This window comes from Balaenoptera ricei, chromosome 9, assembly GCF_028023285.1.
Source record: "Balaenoptera ricei isolate mBalRic1 chromosome 9, mBalRic1.hap2, whole genome shotgun sequence".
NCBI lineage: Eukaryota > Metazoa > Chordata > Mammalia > Artiodactyla > Balaenopteridae > Balaenoptera > Balaenoptera ricei.
In genome coordinates, this window is record NC_082647.1 from 97,465,125 (window position 1) to 97,492,816 (window position 27,692).

Genomic DNA, 27,692 nt, shown 5'->3' on the forward strand with positions numbered 1-27,692 from the left:
GTCGCAGAGGGCATGGAGCTGGAGAGCCATGAACAGCACGTGGTGCTGAGAGAGGACAACCGCCGCAGGCGCCGGAGGATGAAGCCGCGCAGCGCGGCGGCCAGCCTGTCCTCCATGGAGCTCATCCCCATTGAGTTTGTGCTGCCCACCAGCCAGCGCAACACCAAGACCCCCGAAACGGCGCTGCTGCACGTGGCTGGCCACGGCAACGTGGAGCAGATGAAGGCCCAGGTGTGGCTGCGCGCGCTGGAGACCAGCGTGGCCGCCGACTTCTACCACCGGCTCAGCCCCGACCACTTCCTCCTGCTCTACCAGAAGAAGGGGCAGTGGTACGAGATCTACGACAAGTACCAGGTGGTGCAGACCCTGGACTGCCTGCGCTACTGGAAAGTGCTGCACCGGAGCCCCGGGCAGATCCACGTGGTGCAGAGGCTCGTGCCCTCCGAGGAGACGCTGGCCTTCCAGCGCCAGCTCACGGCCCTCATTGGCTACGACGTCACCGACGTCAGCAACGTGCACGACGACGAGCTGGAGTTCACGCGCCGCCGCCTGGTGACCCCGCGCATGGCCGAGGTGGCCGGCCGCGACCCCAAGCTCTACGCCATGCACCCCTGGGTGACGTCCAAGCCCCTCCCCGAGTACCTGCTGAAGAAGATCACCAACAACTACATCTTCATTGTCATTCATCGCAGCACCACCAGCCAGACCATCAAGGTGTCGGCCGATGACACCCCGGGCACCATCCTCCAGAGCTTCTTTACCAAGATGGCCAAGAAGAAGTCCCTGATGGATATCCCTGAAAGCCAGAACGAACGTGACTTTGTGCTGCGCGTCTGTGGCCGGGATGAGTACCTGGTGGGTGAGACGCCCATCAAAAACTTCCAGTGGGTGAGGCAGTGCCTCAAGAACGGGGAAGAGATTCACCTGGTGCTTGACACTCCGCCGGACCCAGCCCTGGACGAGGTGAGGAAGGAAGAGTGGCCGCTGGTGGACGACTGCACAGGGGTCACCGGCTACCATGAGCAGCTGACCATCCACGGGAAGGATCACGAGAGCGTGTTCACCGTGTCCCTGTGGGACTGTGACCGCAAGTTCAGGGTAAAAATCAGAGGCATCGATATCCCCGTCCTGCCCCGGAACGCGGACCTCACGGTTTTTGTGGAGGCAAACATCCAGTATGGGCAGCAAGTCCTTTGCCAAAGGAGAACCAGCCCCAAACCCTTCACGGAGGAGGTGCTCTGGAATGTGTGGCTTGAGTTCAGCATCAAGATCAAAGACTTGCCCAAAGGGGCTCTGCTGAACCTCCAGATCTACTGCGGCAAAGCTCCAGCTCTGTCCGGTAAGGCCTCTGCGGAGGCTCCCGCTCCCGAGTCCAGAGGCAAAGCTCAGCTTCTGTATTACGTGAACCTGCTGCTGATAGACCACCGGTTCCTCCTGCGCCACGGGGAGTACGTGCTCCACATGTGGCAGCTATCCGGGAAGGCGGAAGACCAAGGCAGCTTCAATGCCGACAAGCTCACGTCGGCCACCAACCCGGACAAGGAGAACTCAATGTCCATCTCCATCCTTCTGGACAATTACTGTCACCCCATAGCCTTGCCTAAGCATCGGCCCACCCCTGACCCGGAAGGGGACCGGGTTCGAGCAGAAATGCCCAATCAGCTTCGGAAGCAGCTAGAGGCGATCATAGCCACTGATCCGCTTAACCCTCTCACAGCCGAAGACAAAGAGCTGCTCTGGCATTTCAGATATGAAAGTCTGAAGGATCCCAAAGCGTATCCTAAGCTCTTTAGCTCAGTGAAATGGGGACAGCAAGAAATTGTGGCCAAAACATATCAGCTGTTAGCCAGAAGGGAGGTCTGGGATCAAAGTGCTTTGGATGTTGGATTAACAATGCAACTCCTGGACTGCAACTTTTCGGATGAAAACGTAAGAGCCATTGCAGTTCAGAAACTGGAGAGCTTGGAGGACGATGACGTGCTACATTACCTGCTCCAGCTGGTCCAGGTAGGGGATGCACTCGCCTCAAGGGATTTATCTGCATATGCACAGGTGCCCCATTCAGCTGTCTTCCAACGCCCCTTGTCCAGAGAGTCACGATCAGTCAAAGGAGAGCTAATGAAACTACCTCAGAAAGTAGTAAACTCTTCCATTTACTTTTTTACTGTCTTTGAGGGCTTGTTGACAAGCATTTTGATGACATTAATATTTCTGCTTTTTAGGAGAACCGTTCCCGTGGGAATACTTTGTTCTCATTTACTGTATCAATGATAGACTTGACTTATCGAATGCTCCCTTGTGCCAAGGCTCCAGGTGATCTACATGCTTTTTGTGTATTATCACATTTAACTCTCCCAACAACGATGACAGAGGTCAAGTTAATATTTGCATTTTATATATCAGGAAACTGAGGCACAGAGAGGCTAAGTAATGTGCCCAAGGTCACATACTTTGAAAGACAAATTCAAACCCAGGAGGTCTGACTCCTGGCCCCTGCTCTTTTCACGGAGTCCCAATATCTGGCGTCAACCCAGCAGTGTCAGGATAGTGTGTCCTAGAGGAAAAACATCATACTCTCTGATTGTATTTGTCACAATTCGTAGAGTAACATCTCATATCTGGATGGGACCTTGAAAGCCCCTCTCTTTAGACAGGTCTGGTACTGTGTGTCCACTCCTCTTCACATGCCTTTCCCTGGGGTCCAGAGAGACTAAATCATTTGCTAAACCCTTGACTAAATCATGGGTTTCCTTAGGACATTAAAGAAAGGAGGAAGCGTTCTCTTGCTCACGATAGCCATTCTCAAATTATATTGTGTTGCTTGACAAGGAAGAGGAAGGAAAGGACTTGGAAGGGAATTCTATTTTGGAGAGCAGAAGTGTTCATTCATTAATTCAACAACAGAGACTGAATGCTTCCTCAGTTCTGGTTGCTGGATGTAGAGCAGTGATCAAAACAGGGCTGGACTCTGCCCTAGTGTAGCTTGTGGTGCATGAAGACTGACACCAAATGAGTACACATACAGGCAGGTATTGAGTAACATGTTGTGACAGACACTTTGGGGAAAAGCTACAGAGTGTTATGAGAAAAGAGTCAGGGGTTCTGGGGACACTTGATTTAGATTGAAGAAGCCAGGGACAGTTCTGAGTAGGTGATGTTTGATCTGAGATGGTTAGGATTAGCCAGGCTGACTGGTGGACACCAAACTATCTAATCATTATCTATATTTATAGGAAGTTTCTGAAGTTTTCTGATGCGAATTTTGGATACTCTCAACTTTGAATCTTCACCTTCCCATTAGGCGGATACTTGAAACATTATATTTGGCCTTTGCTTTCATCTATCAAATATAACCGATGTTTTTCTCTGCCATGAGTTCAGAGGCTCGCATAAACACTAATGAAAATTTTAGAAAAATCAAAGTATCCTCAGTTTTCTAGCTCTCCATAACAAAAAGAACATAAAACAAATTTGCATGAGATCTGTTCCAAGTCCCAAGGCTATCATGAATTATTTTACATTGTCATTTTCACAAGTAAACTTTGCAGAGTTGGAAAATGAATAGTGTTCTTCTTGGAAATGTTTAAATGAAAGAGGTCAATAAGTAATATTAACATTGAATCTGTGGTCCTAAATTTGAAGAAGAGTAGTCATTTGTAAAACTATTTGAGACACTGCAGATATGGCCAAATGACTCATTCATTCCTAATTAAAATGGTCTCCTGGTTGAGATCTTCATGGTCTTTACAGAAGTGAAACACGAAGAATGTCAAAAAGACTCACGTTTGGGTTAGAAACTTAACATTTCTGAAGTGACTACTGGTGGTTAAATAACCACAGTCTCAGAATTAAGATCTTAGCTGCAACTACTGTGGCACCAATTAGAGCACACCCCATCTTTGAAAGCATGGGGATAATTGAAATATTATCAAGTCAGTATTGTTCTGATCATTTCCAAACTGAAAAACCAGAGTAAGGATTGGAAATCATACCAAAAAGCCCCCAGGCCCTAAAACATAAAGTAGAACGGGAATATCTCTTATTTCTTAGGAAAAAAAGGATAGACCGTATCTATTTATAAAGGAGATACTCTTGAGATATTTAATTTTAAACCTCTCTTTATGCTTATGCATGACATCTAGCCTATAATTTTATATGTGCATGTCTAAAAATCAAACAATTTTTGTTAGTCTTACTGCTTTTAAAATTATGAACTATTGCAGACTTGCAGAAAAGCAGAGAATGGTGTAACAAATATCCATGCACCCACCAGAATTTAATTATTTTTTATGTTTTATTTTTAATTGGCTAGGCTGCAGCGGGCAGGGGCGGGGGGGGTGGGGAGGGGCGGGCAGCCACCCACCTGGGCCCTGTTTTTGGTCCAGCCCCTATTTTTCACTTGTCATTGGTTCTTTTTCCTCAGTCACAGAGCTGCCACCTATATGAATATCTCTGTTATTAGCCAAGTGATGTGAAAACTACTAAACACTGCTGAACCTGAGGAACCAGATAAAACAAGAGATTTTCAAGCAAATAGCCCCGTATACACTGCATCATGGCAGGGAGTAATGACCATTCAGTTGCCGTAAGAACCTGGGAGGCAGCACAGTGACTTGCCAGTGAGAGGCCAACCACACAGCTTGAGCAGAAGAGAAGCTATAGGATTTTTAGGATCTTCACATCTAACAAACATTTCTCTCCCTGCATGTACAATATCCCCACTGTCTATTTTCTTTCCAACAACCTTTCTTCCCTTCCACTTTTATAGATGTGTTATAGCCATCTCCATCTTTCCCTTCTATCTTTCCAACAAATTAGGTAAGCCTTCATGGGAACAAAAGCCCTCACCTCTTCATCTCTGAAGTCATCAAAAGCACGTGATTGTGAGTCAAGAGTTCTGGCTTCTAATCCTGGTCCTTCAGCGAGTGGTTCACCCTGGCCCAAACTGTCCTTGAAAAGAAAGGATTGAACTTAAGTGACTGCTCAGATTCTCGTCGCCCTATCCCTACAAACCCACTAAGGCAGAGCACCAGTTTTTCTCCATTTCCTGTTTCCCGATTAATCAATGGAGAATGCAATCTCACAAATGCCAATGTGTTCTTCCTTTAGGCTGTGAAGTTTGAACCATACCATGACAGTGCCCTTGCCAGATTTCTGCTGAAGCGTGGCTTGAGAGTAAGTACTTCCATTTTGATAAGAGCGTGACATTTAAAAAGTTACAGAGAATTGGCTGATAGATCTAGAGCATTAGTCATAATGGTGGCAACCTTCTTGTTTTCACCCTCAGAACAAACGAATTGGTCACTTCTTATTTTGGTTCTTGAGAAGTGAGATCGCCCAGTCCAGACACTATCAGCAGAGGTTTGCAGTGATCCTGGAAGCCTATCTGAGGGGCTGTGGCACGGCCATGCTACGCGACTTCACTCAGCAAGTCCAAGTAATTGACATGCTACAAAAGGTCACCATTGATATTAAATCGCTCTCTGCTGAAAAGTATGACGTCAGCTCCCAAGGTACGGTGGCTCTGTTCTCTTGGTTCTCTTTCCAAATGCCTTTGTCTCCAAATGCCATCGCTCCTGTGATCCTTCTTCCTTCTGGAAGGCAAGTCGCACCTTCCTCAAGGTGGCCAAGAATACATTTTTTAATCTTCTGTCTTCATGGAGTAAGCAAATTTAAAGTTCTCCCTTTACAAGTTAATATTTTTTAAAACTACATATATTTTTTCATGATGAATGTATGATGTTAAACTCGTTGAAAACTTAAAACAGCATTATGCAGATGTAAGATGTATTTTTTAAGAGCAACTGTGCACACACACAAAAAAGATTAGTTATTTCCAAATATCCTTTCTTCGCCATCTCTCAATACATGCATCTAATTTTCAAGTCCTCAGTCTTTTAAAGTAATGAATTATTGAGAAGTTATTTTAAATTTTTTGTGTATATGTATACATATACACCATATATAGCTATATGTACATATATATGTTTATATATATGTACTTCCTATAAAAACATATATATCACCTCCTCTGTGTTCCAATGTTGTCTTCTTATCCCTAAGAAATCCTGTCCCTCAGCCCCTGCTTTAGGAAAATTAATCACTCTTTATCTGTATTCCCATAGGTTTTGGTTGATACTACATTAAATTAAAGTCATTAACACATCTTTCTGGTCTATTAAACTGTATGAGCCTTGAAGCTAGGAATTATCTCTTATTCACGCTTGTATATCTCAATCCACCACTACGGCTCATAATGGACACTCACAAACATACTCAGAGAGTATTTTAAACTTCTGGATATTTTGATTTGCCATTTTTGCCTTTGAATCTTTTCCAACAAACCAGTAATGGTCTCTTCTAAAAATAATAATGGTAATAATAATCTTGCTTTTATTTTTATTGTAAGAAAGAAAGAGCAACATTTGTACCAGCCTCCAGTCTGTCTGGTACCCAGGCAGTAATTTTTTATTTATGTATTTTGCCTTCACAATTTTGAGGCTGTCATATTGCCTCCACACAACCTAACTTCCTCTTCTGAAAAGAATTTCCCAAACCCTAACCGAATTCCATTTAACATGGTCTTCCGATACCTGTTTCCCAAATCAGATGGCAGTTTAAAGCTTCACGCGTTGGAGAGAAAACTACAGTAATTCCTTACAATTATCCATAAAACATCCTTCTCCCTCTGACTGTCTGGGTAACCCATATATATTCAGATATTTCTGTCCCGTTGTAATGTGTGTACGTGGTTATGTTGCTCCCAGTAAGCCTGACTTATCCTGCCACCCTCAATGGTTAGTTCCTCAAAGACAGAAACCTACCCCCTCTTCTCCTCACCCTACCAAATATATAGAATGTTGTCAATACCTGCGGCCTCGGGAAATGTTAGAGATGATATTGGTAATTTCTTGAACTCACGTAACTCTTGTGTGCGTTTGACAATTACAGTTATTTCCCAACTTAAGCAAAAGCTTGAAATCCTGCAGAATTTGAATCTCCCCCAAAGCTTCAGAGTTCCGTATGACCCTGGACTGAAAGCGGGAGCACTGGTGGTAGGTATTGCCTTGATGTCTCTCCATGGTCTCTATGTCGTGACGATGGCTCTGCCTGCTTTACTGGGCCTAGTGGATAAAAGCTGACGTTTATAGAGAGACAGGGAAGCTGGAAAGTCCCCAGATGGGCTTCCATCAAGCCCTTCCCTAATGGCTAGATACTAAAAACCTCAACACCAGGCAATCTTCCATCCATTGTGTTTTAAATCAGCTTTCTTGAGAAACCATTTGTATACAATAAAATGTATCCATTGCAAGTGTACAGTTCAGGGAGTTTTGCCAAACATATACAACCATATAACCATCACCACAATCAAGATATAAAATATTTCCATAGAAATTTATAGAAAAAATTCTTTCATGTCCCTTTGCAGTTAGTCCTTTCCTCCTTCCATCCTCCATCCCGGATGACAGACCTGTCTTCTATCATGTAATTTTGCCCTTTCTAGAATGTCATGAAGTGGAATCATACAGTATGTAGTTTTTGTATATGGATTCTTTTACTTAGCATAATGCTCTTAAGATCCATCCATGTTGCTGTGTGTCTCGGTGATCTGTCCCTTTTTATGACTGAGTAGTATTCCCTTGTATGGTTATACCACAGTTTGTTTTCCGTTCACCTTTTGAGTAAATATTTAACAGTGAGATAGTTGGGTCAGATGGGACGTGTGTGTTTATAAGATACTGCCAAACTGGTTTTCCATTTTATAATGGCAACCGTGCCATTTTATATTCCCACCACAATGTATGCGAGCTCTGATTGTTCCACATCCTAGAGAACACTTGTTATCATCAGTCTTCTTAATTTGAGCCATTCAAATAGGTATGAAGTGGTACTTCACTGTTGTTTTTATTTGCATTTCCCTAGTGATGTTGAGCATCTTTTCATGTGCTTTTGAGAAGTTTCCATCTTCTTTTGAGAAGTTTCTATTCATATCTTCCATCACTTTCAATTTAGGTTACCACCTTCTTCTTATTTATGAGTTATTTATATATTCTGGATACAAATCCTTTATCAGGTATATAGTTTACAAATATTTTCTCCCAGTCTGTGGCTTACCTTTTCATTTTCTTAGTAATGTATTTCGAAGAGCAGGAGGTTTTAATTCTGATTAAGTCCAATTTATCACTTTTTCTTTTATGCTTCATGAATTTCGTGTCCTAAGAAATATTTGCTTCATCCAGCGATTCTCAACCAGAGGTGAACCTCCACCTCCTCCACCAAGGGGTATTTGGTAATGTCCGGAGACATTTTTGATTGTTACAACTGGGAGAAGGCTACTAGCATCCAGTGGGTAGAGACCAGGAATGCTGCTAAATATCCTACAATACACAGGAGTGTCCCCGCTGCAACAAAAAATTATCCAGCCCAAAATGTCAGCAGTGCCAAAGTTGAGAAACACTGCCTAATTCAATGCAACAAATATTTTTTCCTAGAAGTTTTATAGTTTTAATGTCACATTTAAGTCTTTGATCCATGTTTAATTTTATATACAATTAGCAGCAAACTGGCTCTCTAGCAAAAGCACACACTATCCACTGTCCTTTCGAAGTTAGAAATTGGTAGGAATAATGATATATTAATACAGCTTCAAATTGTGTTTGGTTTTTTTTTAAAGACCACGTCACATTTTTGATCCTTGGTGAATTCACTTTTGGCTAAAACTCCTAAGATTTTCTCTTTTCGAATGAGTGGCTGCTAAGCCACCTTTCTCCCACCTTGAATTTATTTCGACGTAGGGGGGTTTGGGGGAGGGGACAGGCATTGTGCCTGAGTGCTAGCGTCTCATCTATTGCTGTGAAATTTCATCTTGTTACATTTGGCCTGGAATTAGACTGCATCTGATTTTTGACAACCATTTTTAGACACTATGGTAGCAATAGAACTCTTTTTTTTCAAACTAATTCTTAGAGGGAGGCCAGATATGTATAGACAAATAACAGCACAATTGCTCTTTGTTAGAGGGGACATGGAAGCACAAGAGTCCTACAGGAGGGGGGTATACAGAGGATGGGATATGCCACACCTCTTAGGCACCTCCACAGATGCTTGGGGTTCCTTGCAACACACTTTGAAAACCACTGGTTTAAGTGTTGTAACTTGCTCTCACTAGCATTTTTGGATTTGGTGAAAAAGCCTTCTGCATTTTTACCTGAATCATTGAAAATCCTTTTCCAACCGGGACTTTGCCCTAGGTGTTTACAGAGATGCTTTTCAAGAGGGTGTGCGCCTCCACAATGTGTCTTCAATTGTGTGTGGGAAACATGTGGCTGTTTTCTTACAGATTGAAAAATGTAAAGTGATGGCCTCCAAGAAAAAGCCCCTGTGGCTTGAGTTTAAATGTGCCGACCCTACAGCTCTGTCAAATGAAACAATTGGAATTATCTTTAAACACGGCGACGATCTGCGCCAGGACATGCTGATTTTACAGGTGTGCTGCTGTTAAGGAATTTTTTTCAGTTATCTGAAACGAGGATTCTGTACTAGATCTAAAGAAATGCCTTCTACTGACCCTGTTCCATTCTCCTATTTTGTATGATGAACAGTGATCAAAGATGACATAATAGAGTTTTCATTGGGGAATATAGCCGTGGACCATTAGATACGAAATCTAGTGAGTCTCACAGTTCTGTCCATTCCTGAGGAGATGCATACCCAGCATTCCCAAATAGCCAGATACACTTCCCTCCCCTAACCTCTTTCTTATACACCACATTCCTAGTGTGGTAACATGGAATAGAAACCTATTTACCCCCAAGTATCCAATTTATTCATATCCATAGACATAGCCAGACACTCTCAGATGCTCTCCTTAGATACATCACCTTTGGTACACATCCACATACACAAACTGAAGTGAATGATGTGATAGGAAGGAGGGAGAAGATGAACAGGTAGGTGATTGGAGAATTCATGCAGTTACGTAACAAGGGTGAACAGATTACTAGAACAGAAGATGGATGGTGAAGGTATCAATGTTGATCATTTTCATATTATCTAACATAGACTTTAGCTTTGCAGATTTGTAAAGTAATATTCTCTATACCCTAGTTCAATACTGTAGAAGTAACATAATTTCTAATATTTCATGTGATTTATTTAAAATAGGCAAACCATGGAATCTAAAATATGATACAAATGAACTTATTTACAAAACAGAAATAGACTCACAGACATAGAGAACAAACTTATGGTTACCAAAGGGGAAAGGGTACGGGGGATAAATGAGGAGTTTGGGATTAACAGATACACACTACTATATATATAAAATAGATTAACAACAAGGACCTACTGTACAGCACAGGGAATTCTACTCAATATCTTGTAATAACCTATAATGGAAAAGAATCTGAAAAAGAATGGGAACAGTAATCATACCCACACTAGGGGGTTAATAAAAAAGGATCAACATAAAACAGTCCTCGGTGAATGTCAGCTATCATTATCATCGTTGTTATTGTTGCCTTGGTTGTAGCCCAAGAGTGCCTTATGGATAAAAATGTGTAAAGATGTTAGAGTGGAACTTTTTCTATTGTGGTAAAATACACGTAACTAGGAACATTTGAATAATAGATAAATCATGGCTAAAACCTACCCCCAGAGAAATCCAACTATTCTCTTCCCCAAGGTGCCTCTCAGGGACCAAAATTAACAGGCTCCCAAGGAAGGGAAACATTAGAGTACCAGGTTGATAAATAAAAGTACATTTGTTACTTACATATTTTATGTTCACTTCAATATTTTGTGTTACCAGAGAAGACTGTTACAGAGAAGAATAATACATATTTATAATGGAAACGTTTTTGTATTTTGATGCCCAGATTCTACGAATCATGGAGTCCATTTGGGAGACTGAATCTTTGGATCTGTGCCTCCTGCCATATGGTTGCATTTCAACTGGCGACAAAATAGGTACGTGGGGACCTCAGAAGATGAATATACTGCTTAGCTCATTTTAAAAGACCGCCATCCCATGGGACTTCCCTGGCAGTCCAGTGGTTAAGACTCTGCACTTCCACTGCAGCGGGCACAGGTTCAATCCCTGGTCGAGGAACTAAGATCCCGCATGCCAAGCGGCCATCATCCCTTCAGTGTAGGCATTTAATAACAGAAAATTTACAATCATAATCCATATAAAAAGGAAGAAGATGTTCCAAGGCTGGTGCATGTGACTCAGTTTAATACGGACATGTTGAAAATATATGAATGCATGATTCAACTCCTTGTGACTGACTGTACATGGAAATGATTTTAGTGAGAACTTGTTCCTTCCTCTTTACTTCTCCACCGCTAAACTTTCACTCGTTTCATTGCACAGTAAACTTCTCTCTCACAAATAACATTTAAAAGTAGATGGAAAGATCTGTCACTGGTTTCACCGTCCCAGACTTTACATTATCAAAGCTATTACATACTCTCCTCTTAGGTGCTTTTACAGATATTTCACATTTTAATTTCAATCAAACAGATTTTTAGTCAAGTTTCCAATTTGAGAAGTAGAGAACATCATTCCCGTTTGACCCTGGAATTTAAAAAAGGAAAAGGCAAAGGTTGCCAAGGGAAGAGGATGTGTTCGGCACATTAATGCTTTTGCTTATTCAAAACCAACCCTTTCCTCTTTTCATTCACGGATAGTGAAAACAGGTCCCACACAACTTCCCTATCTGCCTCCTTTTCTTTCTCTTCCTCCTAAGAAAACCACCAGCACGAACCTGGAAAATAACCCTGTGGTTAAGAAAGCTCTCTGCCCTCCACTCAACAAAGACACAGCCATTCCTCCTCTGGGTCAGGCACTCAGCCCCAGTTCACATCAGACTCTGTGCATCTTCCTGCAGGAATGATCGAGATCGTGAAAGACGCCACGACGATCGCCAAAATTCAGCAAAGCACAGTGGGCAACACGGGCGCCTTTAAAGATGAAGTCCTGAATCACTGGCTCAAAGAAAAATGCCCTATTGAAGAAAAGGTGGGCTCCTGTTTCTCCCCAGTCTGAAAGCTCTTGACAAGTTATCATGATACAGCAGAATAATGACATGTTTTTAAGGGGTCTACCAGTGCCAGGTCTCCTGACTCACTGGTGAAGCACCTTCCTCCTGAGCTCCTGGGGGCTTAAGCGCTTTCCCCTGGTGACACAGCAGATCTGTGCAAAACAGAGGTGCTCACTCAGACCTCGCTGAGCATTTGCTTCTCCTTTGATTATCAGGCCTGCTTTGCATAAAATTTGGTTCTGGGAAATAACTTGTTAGCATTTTTTATGACCATCTATTTCTGTCGTTCAGCAGAAAAATTTAGTTACCACAGATAAACTCTTTACTACCTGGAAACACTACAGACCCTAAAAAGTAATTTATAATTTACCACTGCACCCTAATCTAAATGGTAAATTATGGATGCTCAAAATGTCACTTCCATTCCTCGGAAGTGCATCCGCTGAGTCCTTCACAAGCTGTTCAGCTGCTGGTTAAAATTCTGTTGTAGAGGATTAGCACTTCTCACTTGCGTGGGTAGCAGTCTTTCGGGGAGGAAATATAATTAGTAGCATTTATTAGTCTGTTAAAATGTGGATTTGTGAGCCCGTGCGTACTTTTAAGTGGTCACAAGCAAAACATATGTTCACCAACGAAGGAGGAATCATTACAGGTTCTGTACTGGCGTTGGCAAATGATGCATGGAAAGGCAGTGAACCCTTTGATTAAATTACTGTTGTCCTTTGACTGTTGTTTCCTCCTCATGCTACTGTGATTCATTGTATCTTCACCTAAAATGTAAGTAGAGCAATGAGGGAGTTGGCTCCTAATAGATAGAACGTTAATGATGTCAGGTACCACTAACTTGCTCTCTGAAAATGATTCCCAGAACAGTGTCTTTTTGGGAATCCTCTGTAATAGATTCACGCTGCTCTTTGTAGTTAGGACACAACTAATATTCGGTTGCATTTTAACTAGTTTCAGGCAGCGGTGGAGAGATTCGTTTATTCCTGTGCTGGCTACTGTGTGGCAACCTTTGTCCTTGGAATAGGTGACAGACACAATGACAATATTATGATCTCAGAGACAGGTGAGTTTATTTTTTATAGAGTAATGTTTTTTGATTGTGGTAAAATATGCATAATATAAAATTTACCATTTTAACCAGTTTTAAGTGTGTACTCTAGTGGCATTAACTGCACTCACATTGTTGTACAACCATCACCACCATCCATCTTCAGAACTTTTTCATCTTCCCCGATGGGACCTCTGGACCCATTAAACACTAACCCCCCCACCCCTCCCTTCCCCAGCACAGAGTAATTGTTACATGGAGCTCAAGGTTGGAGCAAAGATCTAGAGGTCATTATTGTGTAGGGACACAGAGGCTGTGATCACCCTACAGAGGACCCAGGAGTGAGTAACAGAAGAAGATGCAGCAGAGGAGAATTAAGAAGGGCAAGCCAGACAGGAGCTAGAAAGCTAGGAAGGTGGGCGTGATCAACAGTGTCAGATGGTGCAGAGAAGCAACAAAAAGAGTCACCTTTTTTCGATACCCTTCAATCTGAAATGCCATCCCTTCCTCACCTACTGCTCCTCGCTGGGTCACTGTACTCTCTGACAGTGGTCAGTATTGGCTGCATACCGTGACATTTTCCTCTAAGAAGTCTGGACCAATTTAAGAGTAGAGTCTGGAAAAAACACCATATCGGGGTAAATCGCTAACTCTCTGTGGGAATCAAGAGATAATGCATTTATGGATCATTCATATGATAGAGAGCTCTGTAAATGAGAAGAGAGGAAGGGAATTGTGGTGCTGATGGTGAAATTGACCCAAAGGAGATGCAAAATGATTTCTTTCTAGCCTGCTACTCAAAAATAAAAGGTGACTGCGCCTCCCCCAAACAGAGTGAAACAGTCTCTCCTGAGTTACATAAAGCGCATAAGAGAGTCCTGGGCATAATGATGACATATAAGCCAGAGAGTTTTGATTTATATTTGTAAGAATAATTCTGAGACAAGAATTTTTTTTAATGGCATTTGACTGTCATTGAAAGAACACTAGAAGGATATCAAAACTACACTTGTTTCAAAGAGTGCTTTGTGGCTACTACTACACACACCTGCTAAGACAAAATACATCACAAGCAGAGAGTAAAAATAGCTCTCTCACCCAAGATAGCTCATTTTCAGGCAACTTCAAAATATTTCAAGAAATGAACAAACCAGGGTGTTGTTTGCAAGTGCTGATGCCAGTATAATGACGTCAGACATTTTCTTCTCTTAAGGAAATCTGTTTCATATTGACTTTGGGCACATTCTTGGGAATTACAAAAGTTTCCTGGGCATTAATAAAGAGAGAGTGCCATTTGTGCTAACTCCAGACTTCCTGTTTGTGATGGGGACTTCTGGAAAGAAGACAAGTCTACACTTCCAGAAATTTCAGGTAATTGGCCTCCCTCTCGACCACCTGCTGGGAACATCAACCAGATGGTGCCTGCAGCCCTCACCTGTCACTTCGCTTTGATGCTCCTCTCGCCTCCGCCCACCCGCTTCTGGTGTGACCCACCCCCTCCCCCCAGTCGCCTCTGTTCCTTCCCCAAGTGCAAAATGATGCTTCTCAGTAAGCCCCTCTCCTAAAACCAGACAGCAAATACAAGCATTCCATAATCAGTGAGACTGGAGAACACAGAACAGCAGGATGACACTGCCCTGAAGACAGGGCTTTAAGGAAGAGCACCTGGCAGGCAGGTTTAGTCTTAGAATATTTACCTAATCAAGACGTTGCCTAGAAGATGCAAATTTTACGTATATTTTTCAGGACTCGCCAATGATGGTGAGCTTCTCTTGATTTTTGCTACAGGTGTGTTTTTATCAGTTACTAGCACAGGAAATTCTTGCTTGTCTCTTTTTGTAAAGGAGGGTCCCTTCTCTCATTTGAAACCTTGTCAGCTCAACTACAGGTTGTCCTGAGAGCTCCGGCTTGTCCCACTTCACCTGTCTACCGGCCCCTCCATGGGTCTCCCAGCTCCCTGGGGGGGTGTCCACATTCGGCTTTCCCTTTCTATTCCTTCCTGGTCTACATTCACTTTTGACTATCAAATGGTATTTCAAATATCCAAGGAGTAAAATGTTCACTCTTGCAAATTTAATAACTGTGAATGAACATAACTCAGAAAAGTCGTCATTGCTACTGCAGTATACCTATTTTAGAGCCATACAAACACAAAACAGATCAGTAGAGGCAAGAAGTGATTACTTTATGTGCACATTTGTCTCAGGCTCCCTTTAAATAGCCCCCTCCCTTAGTGCCTCCGAAACATGGTTTGATTTGTACCAGCATTTCAGGACTGACTCTTCCTCCTGAGTGTCTACTTGAGGACCATGTTGACCTTGAGAGATGACATGGGCCTTGACGTTCAGTGGAACAGGAACTGGGATGTATTGTTTTGAAACCTTTCTGTGCTTGTTTGTTCTCCTGGCTGATTTTCGATGTGGTGGTTACCAGACTTCCCCTCCCACAGCTCCAGGGGTGGTTGTCAGAGAAACTGAGATCTCTGTGGCCAGATGGTCTTAGGATTTTTAGTGTGTTTTTCTGCGTAAACTCAACTGGGTTTCAGACTATTTCCAGGGATTTGACACATTTCAGTCCTGTTTTTCTTTAAGGTTAAAAGTCACATATTGCGACAATTTCCTGGAAGAGAAAAATGGTTACACACACACACACACACACACAAACCTGGAAGAGTTACCATTTAAAGGGGAGGCGGGAAATACTAAATTCTCCTCTCGTGGAGGTGGGGTTCATCTCCTTTGAACAAACACAGCAGCAATAGTGCCATTTGAACACTCAGGCAGACACGAGGTCTTTTTGGCCAGTGGTTTTCTCCAGAATGACTGCCCATCTGTCCTGCTGTTGACAACATTCCCATAGACCCTATAATACCCGTGTCACCCCTAAAACCCCAGCAGTACTTCTCCTGTTTCTTTTTTGTTGTCGTTTTAAGTTTCAAAATATTCTTTAATGAAAAGATTGGGGTTCGGGGAGGCCCCCCAGAGGTTGCCTCCCCATCTGGGCAGCTTCCACCCAAAGCAACAACTCTTTGCAGCGAGTCTGTCCTCTCCGTCTGGGAGCATGTCTCCATCCTTTTTGTGACCAAAGCTTGTTTCTTGAGCATTTAGACCCTCTTTCATTAAAGCAACATCTAGGCAGCATGTGTACTGCCAAAAACACACCTTGGTAAATTTTATTGTACTTATATACGTCTATGTTTTGCAGTGTTGGCATACTCTTTGATTGAATGTATGCACTTTAGCCTTAAACACAGATCAGCCTGGCATTGTAGTTGAAAGGATGGGCTTCGGAGCAGATCAACTTGAGCTTGAATCCTGGCTCTGCTGCTTAATCGCTATGGATGTGATGCAAATTGCTTATCCTTTCAGAACCTTGGTTTCCTCATCGGTGCAGTGGGAATTCTAAGGCCCACCTCATGTGGGGTTTTTTTTAGGGATTATTTATGTGAAATATGTAGAAAGCTTGGCCTAGTGCCTAGTCCACAGCAGGAACTCAATCAACGGAGCCGCCATTGTCATATCCATCACAGGGGGTCCTCGAACTTTGAAAACTTTTAGGCTGAGAAGCCCTCTATGAAATGAGATCTCAAGCAGATCTGTAATACATAAAACACAACGAAGTAGCATTGTTCCCGTTGAAGAGCAAGTGAGGGGTTCAGGCTCTTTCTCCCCCACCTGCCCCCTTATCTGCTTGTCTCCCAGCCTTTCCCACCCTCCTCAGTCGCATCAGGAAAAAGGCTGAACACATATACATATATGTGTACAGTGCTACATCTGCAGAATTTCTAAAGTTTCCAGCTTGACAAAGATGAGCAGCGAGTTTTTTCATCTTTTGACTCAGACCTGCTGACAGTTTTTTGGTTTTTTTTTTTACATACTACTAAGCCTTCCAGAAGATATTCTATTTCTTCGTCTTGCGCTCTCTTATTGAGATGAAGTCCTTCAAGGTCAGGGAGCACGTCTCTCAACTCTCTAAATAGCCTCCCAGGATCTTGTATAACAAAGCTGCCATTTCTAGGTAGGCTGGAAGATGTTGTATATATTTACATTTTGAATGAAAGGTAATCCTCGTTTCCAGCAAATCGCTGATTTTGCATTGATCAGGTTCATGAATGCACGCAACACGTTTGAATCACCTGTTGGGAAGGGTGGAGAGGAGCTGGCCCACTTTTTGTTGAGCATGAGGGGAGCCTTCTCCACAAAGACTTAAAAACCTACCCAGCTCGTGGCAAGAGGACGGAGTCAGGGGAACTGAAAGAGGAAAGTGTGACTCTGTCCCACCTCCCTCTTCTTTCCAAGACAGCTCGTTTAGCCTAGGACCAGATTCATGAGCTATTTCTAAAGAGGGCGGAGTTCACAAAGAAGCCATAATAAGACAAAAACTCACAAAACCAAAGCCTACTATTTGAACCCAAGATTATCTGTCTGCCCTTGGAGCAGCATTACTAAAGAGAGAAAACATTAAACAATGGTTTTCCCACTGGTACTGTATTTTAGAACCACTTTATTTGAAATGTCCCTGAACGAATATAGAACATACTCACATGCAAATACATTGATATCACTGGCAAATGAAATGTGGCTTCTCATTTACTTTTTTTTTTTTTTTTTTTTTTTTTTTTAAATTTATTTATTTATTTATTTATTTTTGGCTGTGTTGGGTCTTCGTTTCTGTGCGAGGGCTTTCTCTAGTCGCGGCGAGCGGGGGCCACTCTTCATCGCGGTGCGCGGGCCTCTCACTATCGCGGCCTCTCTTGTTGCGGAGCACAGGCTCCAGATGCGCAGGCTCAGTAGTTGTGGCTCACGGGCCCAGTTGCTCTGCGGTATGTGGGATCTTCCCAGACCAGGGCTCGAACCCGTGTCCCCTGCATTGGCAGGCAGATTCTTAACCACTGCGCCACCAGGGAAGCCCCTCATTTACTTTTATGTAAGAACGTGGGGTTTTTTTTTTTCCCCTCAATTTTAAAAGTAGCAAATGTTTCCTTAAAAAACAAAGCCAGCAAAGTATTAAAAATATCAGGATATAAAATACCCACTATCCCACCTTCCAAAAATAACACTGTCAACATTTTAGTGGTTTTCCTTCATTCTGTAAATATTTGGTCTTTTACCTAAATAAGCTCTTTCATCAATGGTATCATTGTAGCTTTAAATGTTTCAAACTCTGTACTTCTCAGTTGTCGTTTTGATTAGGAAGGGAATGAAGAGGGGACATCATAATTGGAAAAACTCTGAATTTGAGTTTGGATCTGACTTCTAATCCCATTTCAACCACCATCACCTTAAAGACCAAATGAATCAGAATTTGGTTAAAAACTGAACTTAAGCAGCAGACACAATGTTACTCCCTTACTTTAAACCATTTAGTGGCCTGTCATCTCATTTTGAATCATCTCTGAACACCTAAGCTCGCCCTACAAGCCCCTGCCCCCTCTAGCCTCTCCCCAGGGCACCAGCCTTCCTTCTCTCACTGGGTCAGGGCGGCCTTCCTCTGCACCTGCCCCCAGTCCGGGCCTCCTCCCTGGAACACCCTTCACTGCGCTCTGCTCAAACGTCATCCCTCAGAGCCCTCTTCTAGACGAGGCCCCTCGTGTTATCCTGGCCACAGCGCGCCGCGTGTTGCCTTCGGAGCATCCGTCACAGCAGGCAGTTCTCGGTACCATCTGCCGCTTGTCTCTCCCTTCCCAGAGGCAGCTCTGGGCAGCAGGGCCAAGTCTGACCTGCATCCCGCATGTGGGTCCTGAGACCTAGGATGCCCTCAGTAGGTACCAGTCGGTAGAGGAGCAATTCCTGCCCCGGGGAGGAGATAAATGAGACGAGAGAACCCCTCCGGTTTCTTCCTTCCCCACAATACGTCGTATTCTGGGAGTTTATGAAGTGGTAACTCAGGCACAGACTGACAAGCTGCCATTGCACAGCTGTTAGTTAATAAGCCTTCAAGATGCGGTTAAATACCACACATCCAGAGAGGAAGTGAGCCTAATTATGAAATCTGATGTTTTGGTAAATAATACAGACCTGTAAGCATCATCTGGTGCCTAGTTGTATTTGTGTGGCGATTTCCTTAGTGACATAAACATTACTTTTTTTTCCCCAGTCAGAGCAGTAGTCATGCCGATGGGACACTCAGGATAAACCTATAGTGTACATTCAACGTAGGACAGTTTGCAAGGAGTGTGAAACTTGGCCTTGTAGAAGCAAGCACGCATTTTGAAGATGTTCTTTGCACACAGTAGGAGCTAAGCAAATGTGTGTTGTCGGATGGAGCTGAAGAAATCCGGGGAGTCAAGTAACCTCTTCACGTACACAGCTCCGCACAGTAGGCGGCGATGAGCGTATTTAAAAGGCACTTGCCCCTAGATGTCACTCTTAAGGAGGGCTTGATAGGAGAGAAGTCTGGAGCCCCTACACGGTGTTGCTTTAATCTAGGAGGCCAGTTTCATCAGCCCCCGCCGGGTCACCACCATGGGCAGTGTTGTCCCCAAGCCAGGGCGTCCCAGGCCCCTCACCCAGCAGGCTCAGCCCTGCCCCCAGTCTCTACACAGAGTCCTGGGTCGGGTTTCTACGAACCTACATTCAGAGTTCATCTCTGCAGTGGTCTCGCTCTCACCTCAGATGCCAGGCGGTTGTAACTACTTCTGCCTCGGTTCCTCCTATTAACCCTGCCTGTTAACCTGCCTCTAGGACTGAGGCCCTGCTCCCTCCTGCCGTTCGCCTTGCTGGAGACTCCCGTGCTCTCCCTAAGCCCAGCCACAGGGACCGGGGGCACCACGGAGACCTTACCTCTGGCACTCTTCTGTGGTACTCCCCAGTCCTAGCTCTGACGCCCCTTACCCGCTTGCGCGTGTATATCCCTCCAACTGCCTGTACCTGGCACCTGCCTGGCTGGGCTTTCTCAGCCTCCTGCTCCGTCCTGAGTCACCAGGCCCTGTTTGTCCCTATCCAAGATGGCACGCCCATTCAACACACGACTACCTCTCAGATCGTGCGCCAGGCCCAGGGAAGGCTCATGTCTTTACAGTTGAATTCCCTTCAGATATGACTGTTCCCTAATTCACCCTGATTTTAAAGCAATGAATCTTGCCCCACATTGACCTTGACTTCGGCACATGAAGCATTCATTCGTCATGCATTTGCAGATTATCTATGGTGTGGCAGACACACTGCTCGGCCGAGGGGACGCGAGCAGGGGCGTGGCCCCAGAGCTCAGCCGAAGAGATGCGCACAGAGCTCTGTAGGGAGGATTTCACCAACGGTTTGCGGAGGGAGCAATGATTCCTGTCCTGGCGGGTAGAAGAGGGCCGTGGAGTGAAGGGGATGTTTTTATCGGCGGCCTTAAGGTCTGAGTTCATTTTCATTTTGCCTGGCAGATGCAGGAAGGCAGAAAGAAGAACATGAGCAAGGGCATGAAGTTAGGATTTAGTATCAGTATTTTAGGAACAGAGAGTACAGTCATCCAGAATGGATGGAAGCTAGGTATACGGGGGCGTGTGTAGTGGAATTTGAGGCGAGAAGGGAGATTTGGGTCCAATTTGATGCAGTGCATGGGCTGGATTAGGGGGTAGAGAGCCAAGCAAAGAAGTCACTTAGAGCTCAAATGATTAATCACAAATTAATGTAATAAAGGCCTATTATAAGTCAACAGGGAGATGAGTTTGTTGAATTGTTTCTAATATACTGAGTCGATAAAGGATTTGCATCCTCTGGGGATTTACATCGTGGCCCACTAACGAGGTCGAGCTCAGCCTCCTGCATTCCAGTACTGAAGACTCCAGTACTTCCTCCTCTCTCCACGCTGTCCGTCAGAAGATGCCTTCAGAGAAGTGTCCGCATCAGCCATGGGTAGAAGCTTGCATATGTCGGTGTGATTTCTCTGCCAGATGCAGACTTGCGTGGGTTTGTAGAATTGTTAGGACTTAGATAAGCTTGCCAAATTTTATCACTTTTCTGGAAAAGATATGAGCACAAGACTGGAAAGGTGGCCTTGGACTGGATTTGTGCATTAATCCACCAGCATGCGGTGTCGCTCGGTTCCTAAGATTAGACCCCTGTTACTTTTAAACATTTATCAAGATTAACCTTCTAACTGGCATCCTTCTCTCAGTGTTTAGTTTCTCTTAGAGAATTGTTTTGTCTTGCATCAGAATATTATCGAGGACATTATTCACCACGTTACAAAGTGTACTTTTTATAAAGATCCTCTTGCAAAAGTTCTATCATGTCTTAGAAAAGTTGTGTTTCTCCTAAACAAATAGTTTTTTAAAATCTTCTGAACATTGGATGAAGTAACTGATTCGATTTCCCTTTTGGCTGAAGATACATTTGAAGGCCGCGCTTAGCAAGAATATAGGATTTGTGATGTATAGTTTTAGTCTCTTTTCCAAACCCATTGTGGATCCCTTTGCTTTTTCTACCCACTTCTAATGAATGTTACTGTGACTTTTGTGTATCCAAATAATGCACCTTCAACCCTTTTTGGGACAAGGCACAAATAAACACACACACATACATACAGTCTGCGTAGAATAGTTGACTAAAGTAGAATAGTTTAATTGTACCTTTAGGTTTCTAATGAGCTTCTAGCTAAATATTTGAGAAGATGGCAGTACAGCCCTTGCCCCTTGTAGACAGAGCTAGTCTGGGAATCATTTCTAAGTCCTTAAAGATGGCAATCCTAAGTCAAACTCCACAAATGCACGACCAAGTGTCGGACACACTCTTCTTTCAGATTTACCAGATTCCAGCATTACTAGGTCCTAATCATTGACCTTCTCTGTTTTGCCAAAATAACTTCTAAAGGCATTGCTTAGCCAACTCATTGATTTTTATTTAAAAAAATGAAATTCTCTTTGACAAATCTTATTTTTTCTCCCCTGTCTCTGAGGAAGGAGACAGGGGAGAAAAACTAATAGTAATAGTAATGTGGCAGACAGAGGCTGCATTACTATTTAGGAAAAGTAGGTGGGTGAGGACATTTCTTCTCATTGATGAGTATATGTGAGTGTTGTTTCTCTCTCTCCTCTCAGCCTGGCTTCTTTTTCTGGAGTTTCTATTTTATGGCCCTGAGGTTACTTCCTCATTTTTGTAGCTGTGTACAGTAATATTTCACTTCCACTTTGTTTCTAGATGAGAATGGAGGCGTTTGGTTTTCAGAAAAAGTAGGACTATTCCACATGACCTTGGACTGTCTAAAGCAGCCACAGTTCATTGGTGGTTAAAAAATTAATAGATTATGCATAGAAAGGACTTTGTTTTCAGTATAGTAAACTGATAAGTTGGGCCAGTGAACGAATCAAGTCAAAGTGTTGACCCTGAAATGGTAATAGTTTCCTTTGTTCTTAAGACTTATGAGAGGGGTAGCTCTGTAAAAAGCAACCTTTCCTTTGGTACTGGTTGCTGTAATTAAGGCATTTGAATCAACTCTGAAATAAAGAGCAGATTGCCTACTATATAGGCTCAATCTACTTATTAGCTACTAATGGGTAGTGGTCCAGCCAATGACAGTAACAATGTTACATTGTTCCCCACATTCACACTAGTTAACAAGTATCTTAAACCAAGTCCCTGGACATCAGGTTCCTCCTTTCCCCCTTCTTCTCTGCTCCATAGTACAAAGCCTCAACCGGCAGCTGAGAAGGACAGGATGAGGATGCATGTGGTCAGTGGCCGGCAGTCCCAGCAGAAGGGAACATTCTGTTGCTACAGCCAATAACTTCTGTGTTCTGTGCTTCCCCCCGAGCTCCCCAAGCCATATCCTCACAGCCCCTCAAACCACAGGCCTCTGCTGAGGCAGCACGGTCAGGAAGCTCAGACAGACCCTAGGGCTGAGTCCAAGGGCAGAAATGAAACCCCTGGGGCTTGAGCAGGCCGAGCAAGGGCCCAGCTGGGCCCCTCCTAGCAAGAGAACCATCTGCTATGTAGTCAGTGTGCTATATGCTTCCATCATCCCCCTCACCTCCTGGGGCCAGCGCCAACACACCCCCTCCACTGACTCTGGTGGGAGTGGGGCTCATCTCCTTCCTGCCCTGGCCCAGCCCACCCCTAGGTCTCTGCTGTCAGAGGGGACTTTTTGGACAGGTGGTCTAGATGGCAAGGTGACCTCCTCAGTGATGAGAAGTGTGTGACTTCTTACACTGTCAATAATAATAGCCAACCCTTTACATAGCACTTGAATCTCACCACAATCCCATGACACGGGTATTGTTGTTGTTATTATTATTCCGATTCTACGATGAGGAAACCAAGGTCCAGAGAGGTTAAGTAACTTCTCTGATGACAAACAGCTTGTCGATAATAAAGGCACGATTTGAATCCAGGCAGTGAAGTGTGACTGTGTGCTTTTAACCCCTGCTCCACACACCTTTAAGCAAAAGATAATTAAGTCTGTACCATGTCTCTAAGTCTGCACCACCAAACAGAATTTACACAGCGTGTCTGACCAGTATGGAGCGTGTGGTTAAATTTGGAGATGAAATTTTGTTCTCATAGAAGTGACCCTTGGGTGTGAAAATTAGAATTAACTGAATAAATTCAAGCCAGCAGAAATTCCTTATATAGGAGAGGTGGCCTTGGAGAACAACAGGACAGTTTCTTCCCTTTCATATGTCTCTCTGTGGCTACAGCGATTGGTGAATCAGTGCATTGCCACTTAAATATTTACTGAGCACCCATGGATTGGTGTTATAATGACGTGACCCCAGATTAATTTTCCTCCTCAAAATTTTCCTGTTAAAGAGTTTGACCACACAGTGGGCTCAGACAGCAGGGGGTTTGCCCGGAGCTCCCAGCGTACAGAAGGCTAGAAAATAATTAAAAATCAGAATGTCCTCTAATTCAAAAGCAAAAGGCATCCCCATATCTGCCCTTGTGAAAATTGTGCGAGTTGGCCAATTAATGAGACTGTTGCCTGGGGTGAAGTCTGCCCCTAGCCTGTGTAATTGCCAAGAAATGAGAGAGACCTCAGTGGGTCCTAGGGATGAGCAAAAGAAAATGATTTCCGGACGTAAGTGGAATCATTAGGAATGCAAGAGCGCTAATGCACCACAGCTGCTTCCAGGGCGCAAGAGGTGCCTGGACCAAGGCAGGAACAGCCCAAACAGTGTTGAGTCTCCTGCTTTGTGGTAAGTAAGCAGGGAGGAGATGCAGAGTTGATCTCCCCTCCAGGTAGGGAAGGGAGAGGACTAACATTTACTGAATGCTCCTTATGTACCACCCTCTATGTTGAGCATTTTATATATACTGTCTGACTTAAAAAATGCCAGAATAGTCCATGGGTTTTTGTACCTGGACACGGTGATGTGTACACAATCCAGCCTTGACATACAGAATGACACTGGCCTGACCCCCACTATCATTGGGGTTACCCTGTCACGTGCAGGTGACACAGACAAGATCATATAAAAGCAAAAAGAAAAATCACTACTAAAATTTTGACCACTAAACTTATATTCTTTTTTTCTATGTAAGTATTTTGTGTCCATTTACCAAAATGGGATTGTACTACATGTGGTGTTTCATACCTGCTTTTTAAAACTCGCTTTTACATGCTTATTAAATACTCTTCTACAGGATCATTCTAGTAGTTACAGAGCTATGTAGATACTTTCATAAACCCTTTTTATCGATCTACGAGTGTAGGATATTTAAGTTTATTTAAGTTGCTTTCAAGTTTCCACAATGTTAAACAATGCTCTAATGAACATTCTTGTAGATAAATCACTGCAAAATTATCCAAATTTTTTAAGGGTAAATTCCTAGCCTGGAAATTGCTGGGTAAAAGGATTCTAACATTTTTTAAGTCAAGTTCATTGAAGCATAATTCAGAGAGAGTGGAATTCAGCCTTTTCAGGTGTACAGTTCTTTGAATTTTGACAAATGTATCAGTTATGTAACCACCACTACAATTAAGTTATATAACATTTATAAGTATTTTAAAGCTTTTGATGCATGTTGTCAGTCGTCTGTGAGGAAAAGTATACCATCTACCATCTAGTCCCATCTACCATCAGGCTATGAAAGGTGAACATTAGAGATTATCCTTAAAAATTAAAAAAAAAAAAAGATTTTCCAATTTGGTATATGAATGTTTCCATCTCATGTTCAGTTACATTTATTTGATTACTAATGAGGTTGCATATTTTTTCATATGTTATCTGGTTTTATGTCTTATAGTATGATATACTATATCTTTGGCCTATATTTCTAGCCGACTGTTTATCTCTTTCTTATTGCTTTGTAAGAGCTATCAGGGGCTAGGGATGAAGAAATGATCTGTCATGTTGCAAATATGTTTTCTCTTGTCATTTCCCTCTTTTAATATTGTTTATAGCTTTTTTTTCTCAAAAATTTGAAGTTTCCGTAATCTCTCCATCTTTTCCTTATGGATTCCACCTTGGAAATCAGCTTCAAAAAGTCCTTCCTTTCTCATTCCGTGATTATTTAAATATTTTCCCTTCTTCCATTTAAATGTTTAATTCTTTTGGAATTTATTTTGGTATATCACATGGGAGAAATTTTATTTTCCCCCCAAATTATGAGCCAATTGTACCACCCCTGTTGATCAAATAATCTTTTCCCCCACTAATCTGAGGAGTCACCTTTATTATATATTTAATATGTACTTAGATATGTCTCTGAACTTTCCATTCTGTTCCACAAAATTTCTTATCTTTTTTAGAGAAGAATAGGTACTATATCACACAGTTTTAAATATTGTAGTTTTATAACGTGCTTTAATATCTAGGATGGCAAGCACTGTTTTTCGTTACTATACTTTTTCAGAATGTTCTCTCAGGCCCTAATTATCCCAGATGAACTTCAAAACATATCTGGGTTTAAATATCCAATAGGAATTTTTATTCAATTTCATTATATTTATAGATTAATCTGAGAAAAATTTTTATCTTTATAATAAACAGTTTTATCACTGAGGAACATGCCATGTCACTCCACATGTTCAAGTTTTCCTTTACTTACTTCGGTAAATGTTTACAGTTTTTAAAAAATGGGTTCTGCATGTTTTGTGTAGGTGTTTATCTCAGGAATCATGGGGGTTTTGTTACCGTTATTCACAGCATCCGTCTTTTTACTTTCTAACTGGTGGCTCCTACTTATAGCATTCTATTTATTAACTTTATAAAAAGCTAGTTTAATAAAAACTAGTTACAATAGTATTTTAGTTTTCTTCCCCTTCAGTGTTCCTAGAAGACAACGGTTATTTGTAAATACTAACGATTTAACCTTCACTTTTCTGATCTTATACATTTCTTTTTCCCAGACTCATTATTCAGAATGATTGTGACTGGTAAGTTCAGATCATTCTTCACATCATTTCATTTTTGTCACATGTTAAATTACATGTTACTTTGATAAAAATCAAAAGTGGGTTTTAATCCAGTACCTTATGATGAACTACTCTTGCAAGTTTCTGATAAACCCTAGTTGCCTATGGAGTGTTATTCTCTTAACATTTTACTCAGTATTTTATTTGAAATATTTAAACCTGTAATCATTAATTTCAGTTTTCTTTAATATGCCATCTTTGCCAAATTACGATATTAAGGTTGGACTATTCTGATTTTGTAAAATTGGGAACCTTGCAACTTTTTCTTCATGTTGGAACAATTTAATTGGCATGAGCATGCCTGTTGCTTCAGAAGTGGGCTTAACTCACCTGTCACCTACTCCAAGGCTTTTAGAGAAGGCACCAGCCATAGCATTGTTGAAAGCCCTCTCTCACTCAGTATTCAGAATTTATTTTAAATTTCCAAAGGTCAGTCAACAATTTGGAGAGTCAGACAATGAAAAACTAATTCATCTGCTTTCTTAGGATAGGACACATTGGAAAATAAAGATGAAAACTACCTAAATCTCAAACACCACATTTCCATCCGTTCTTTGGATTCCATTAGCTCTTGGCAAACATTATTTACGCTTACATAAAGTTATGTGATTCCTGGATGGTGTTCAAAAACTGACTCATTCCTTTTCAGAGACTACAGAAATTTCCACCCTCATTTGCCTAGAAAAGAGATTGAAGTAAAAAGAGTAAGAAAGAAGATGAAACTTACTGTATCAGTTAGTTTTCCTTGAGCACACCCTGGGTGTGTGCAACCAAACTACATTGCTTCAGAGATTATAAAAGCAGTCTGTGTTCTCCAGTTTTTCATCTGAGGCAGGGGACCTGCCTTGCTTGTGATGATTTCCTCGCAGGGACAGGATAATGCCATGTAAATTCCAAAACAGCCTGCTGGTCTGCAGCCTACTTCGATGCCATAACACCGTTATGTTAACAGCGTTTTCTTTCCCTTTATCCAGGATGTCTGCGTCAAGGCTTACCTAGCCCTTCGTCATCACACAAACCTTCTCATCATCCTCTTCTCCATGATGTTGATGACAGGAATGCCCCAGTTAACCAGCAAAGAAGACATCGAATACATTCGGGATGCCCTGACAGTGGGGAAGAGCGAGGAGGAGGCTAAAAAGTATTTTCTGGATCAGATTGAAGTTTGCAGAGACAAAGGATGGACTGTGCAGTTTAACTGGTTCCTACATCTTGTTCTCGGCATCAAACAAGGGGAGAAACATTCTGCCTAA

General features: G+C 42.7%; 1 protein-coding gene across 1 annotated transcript; it reads left to right on the plus strand.

Moving 5' to 3' along the window:
- On the plus strand, nt 1-27,692 carry PIK3CG (phosphatidylinositol-4,5-bisphosphate 3-kinase catalytic subunit gamma). The gene is made up of 10 exons (XM_059932878.1): nt 1-2,007; nt 5,110-5,175; nt 5,288-5,513; nt 6,952-7,055; nt 9,341-9,487; nt 10,878-10,968; nt 11,892-12,022; nt 13,002-13,113; nt 14,312-14,469; nt 27,414-27,692. Exons 1-10 carry the CDS (start codon nt 13-15, stop codon nt 27,690-27,692), a joined length of 3,309 nt encoding a protein of 1,102 aa, XP_059788861.1. The 5' UTR covers nt 1-12.

Excerpts from the sequence above, each read along its gene's own strand:
- PIK3CG (XM_059932878.1), top strand. The coding sequence starts at position 13 with ATGGAGCTGGAGAGCCATGAACAGCACGTGGTGCTGAGAGAGGACAAC. Across the intron at positions 10,969-11,891 it reads TTCAACTGGCGACAAAATAG|GAATGATCGAGATCGTGAAA; the intron begins GTACGTGGGGAC and ends ATCTTCCTGCAG. Across the intron at positions 13,114-14,311 it reads TATTATGATCTCAGAGACAG|GAAATCTGTTTCATATTGAC; the intron begins GTGAGTTTATTT and ends TCTTCTCTTAAG.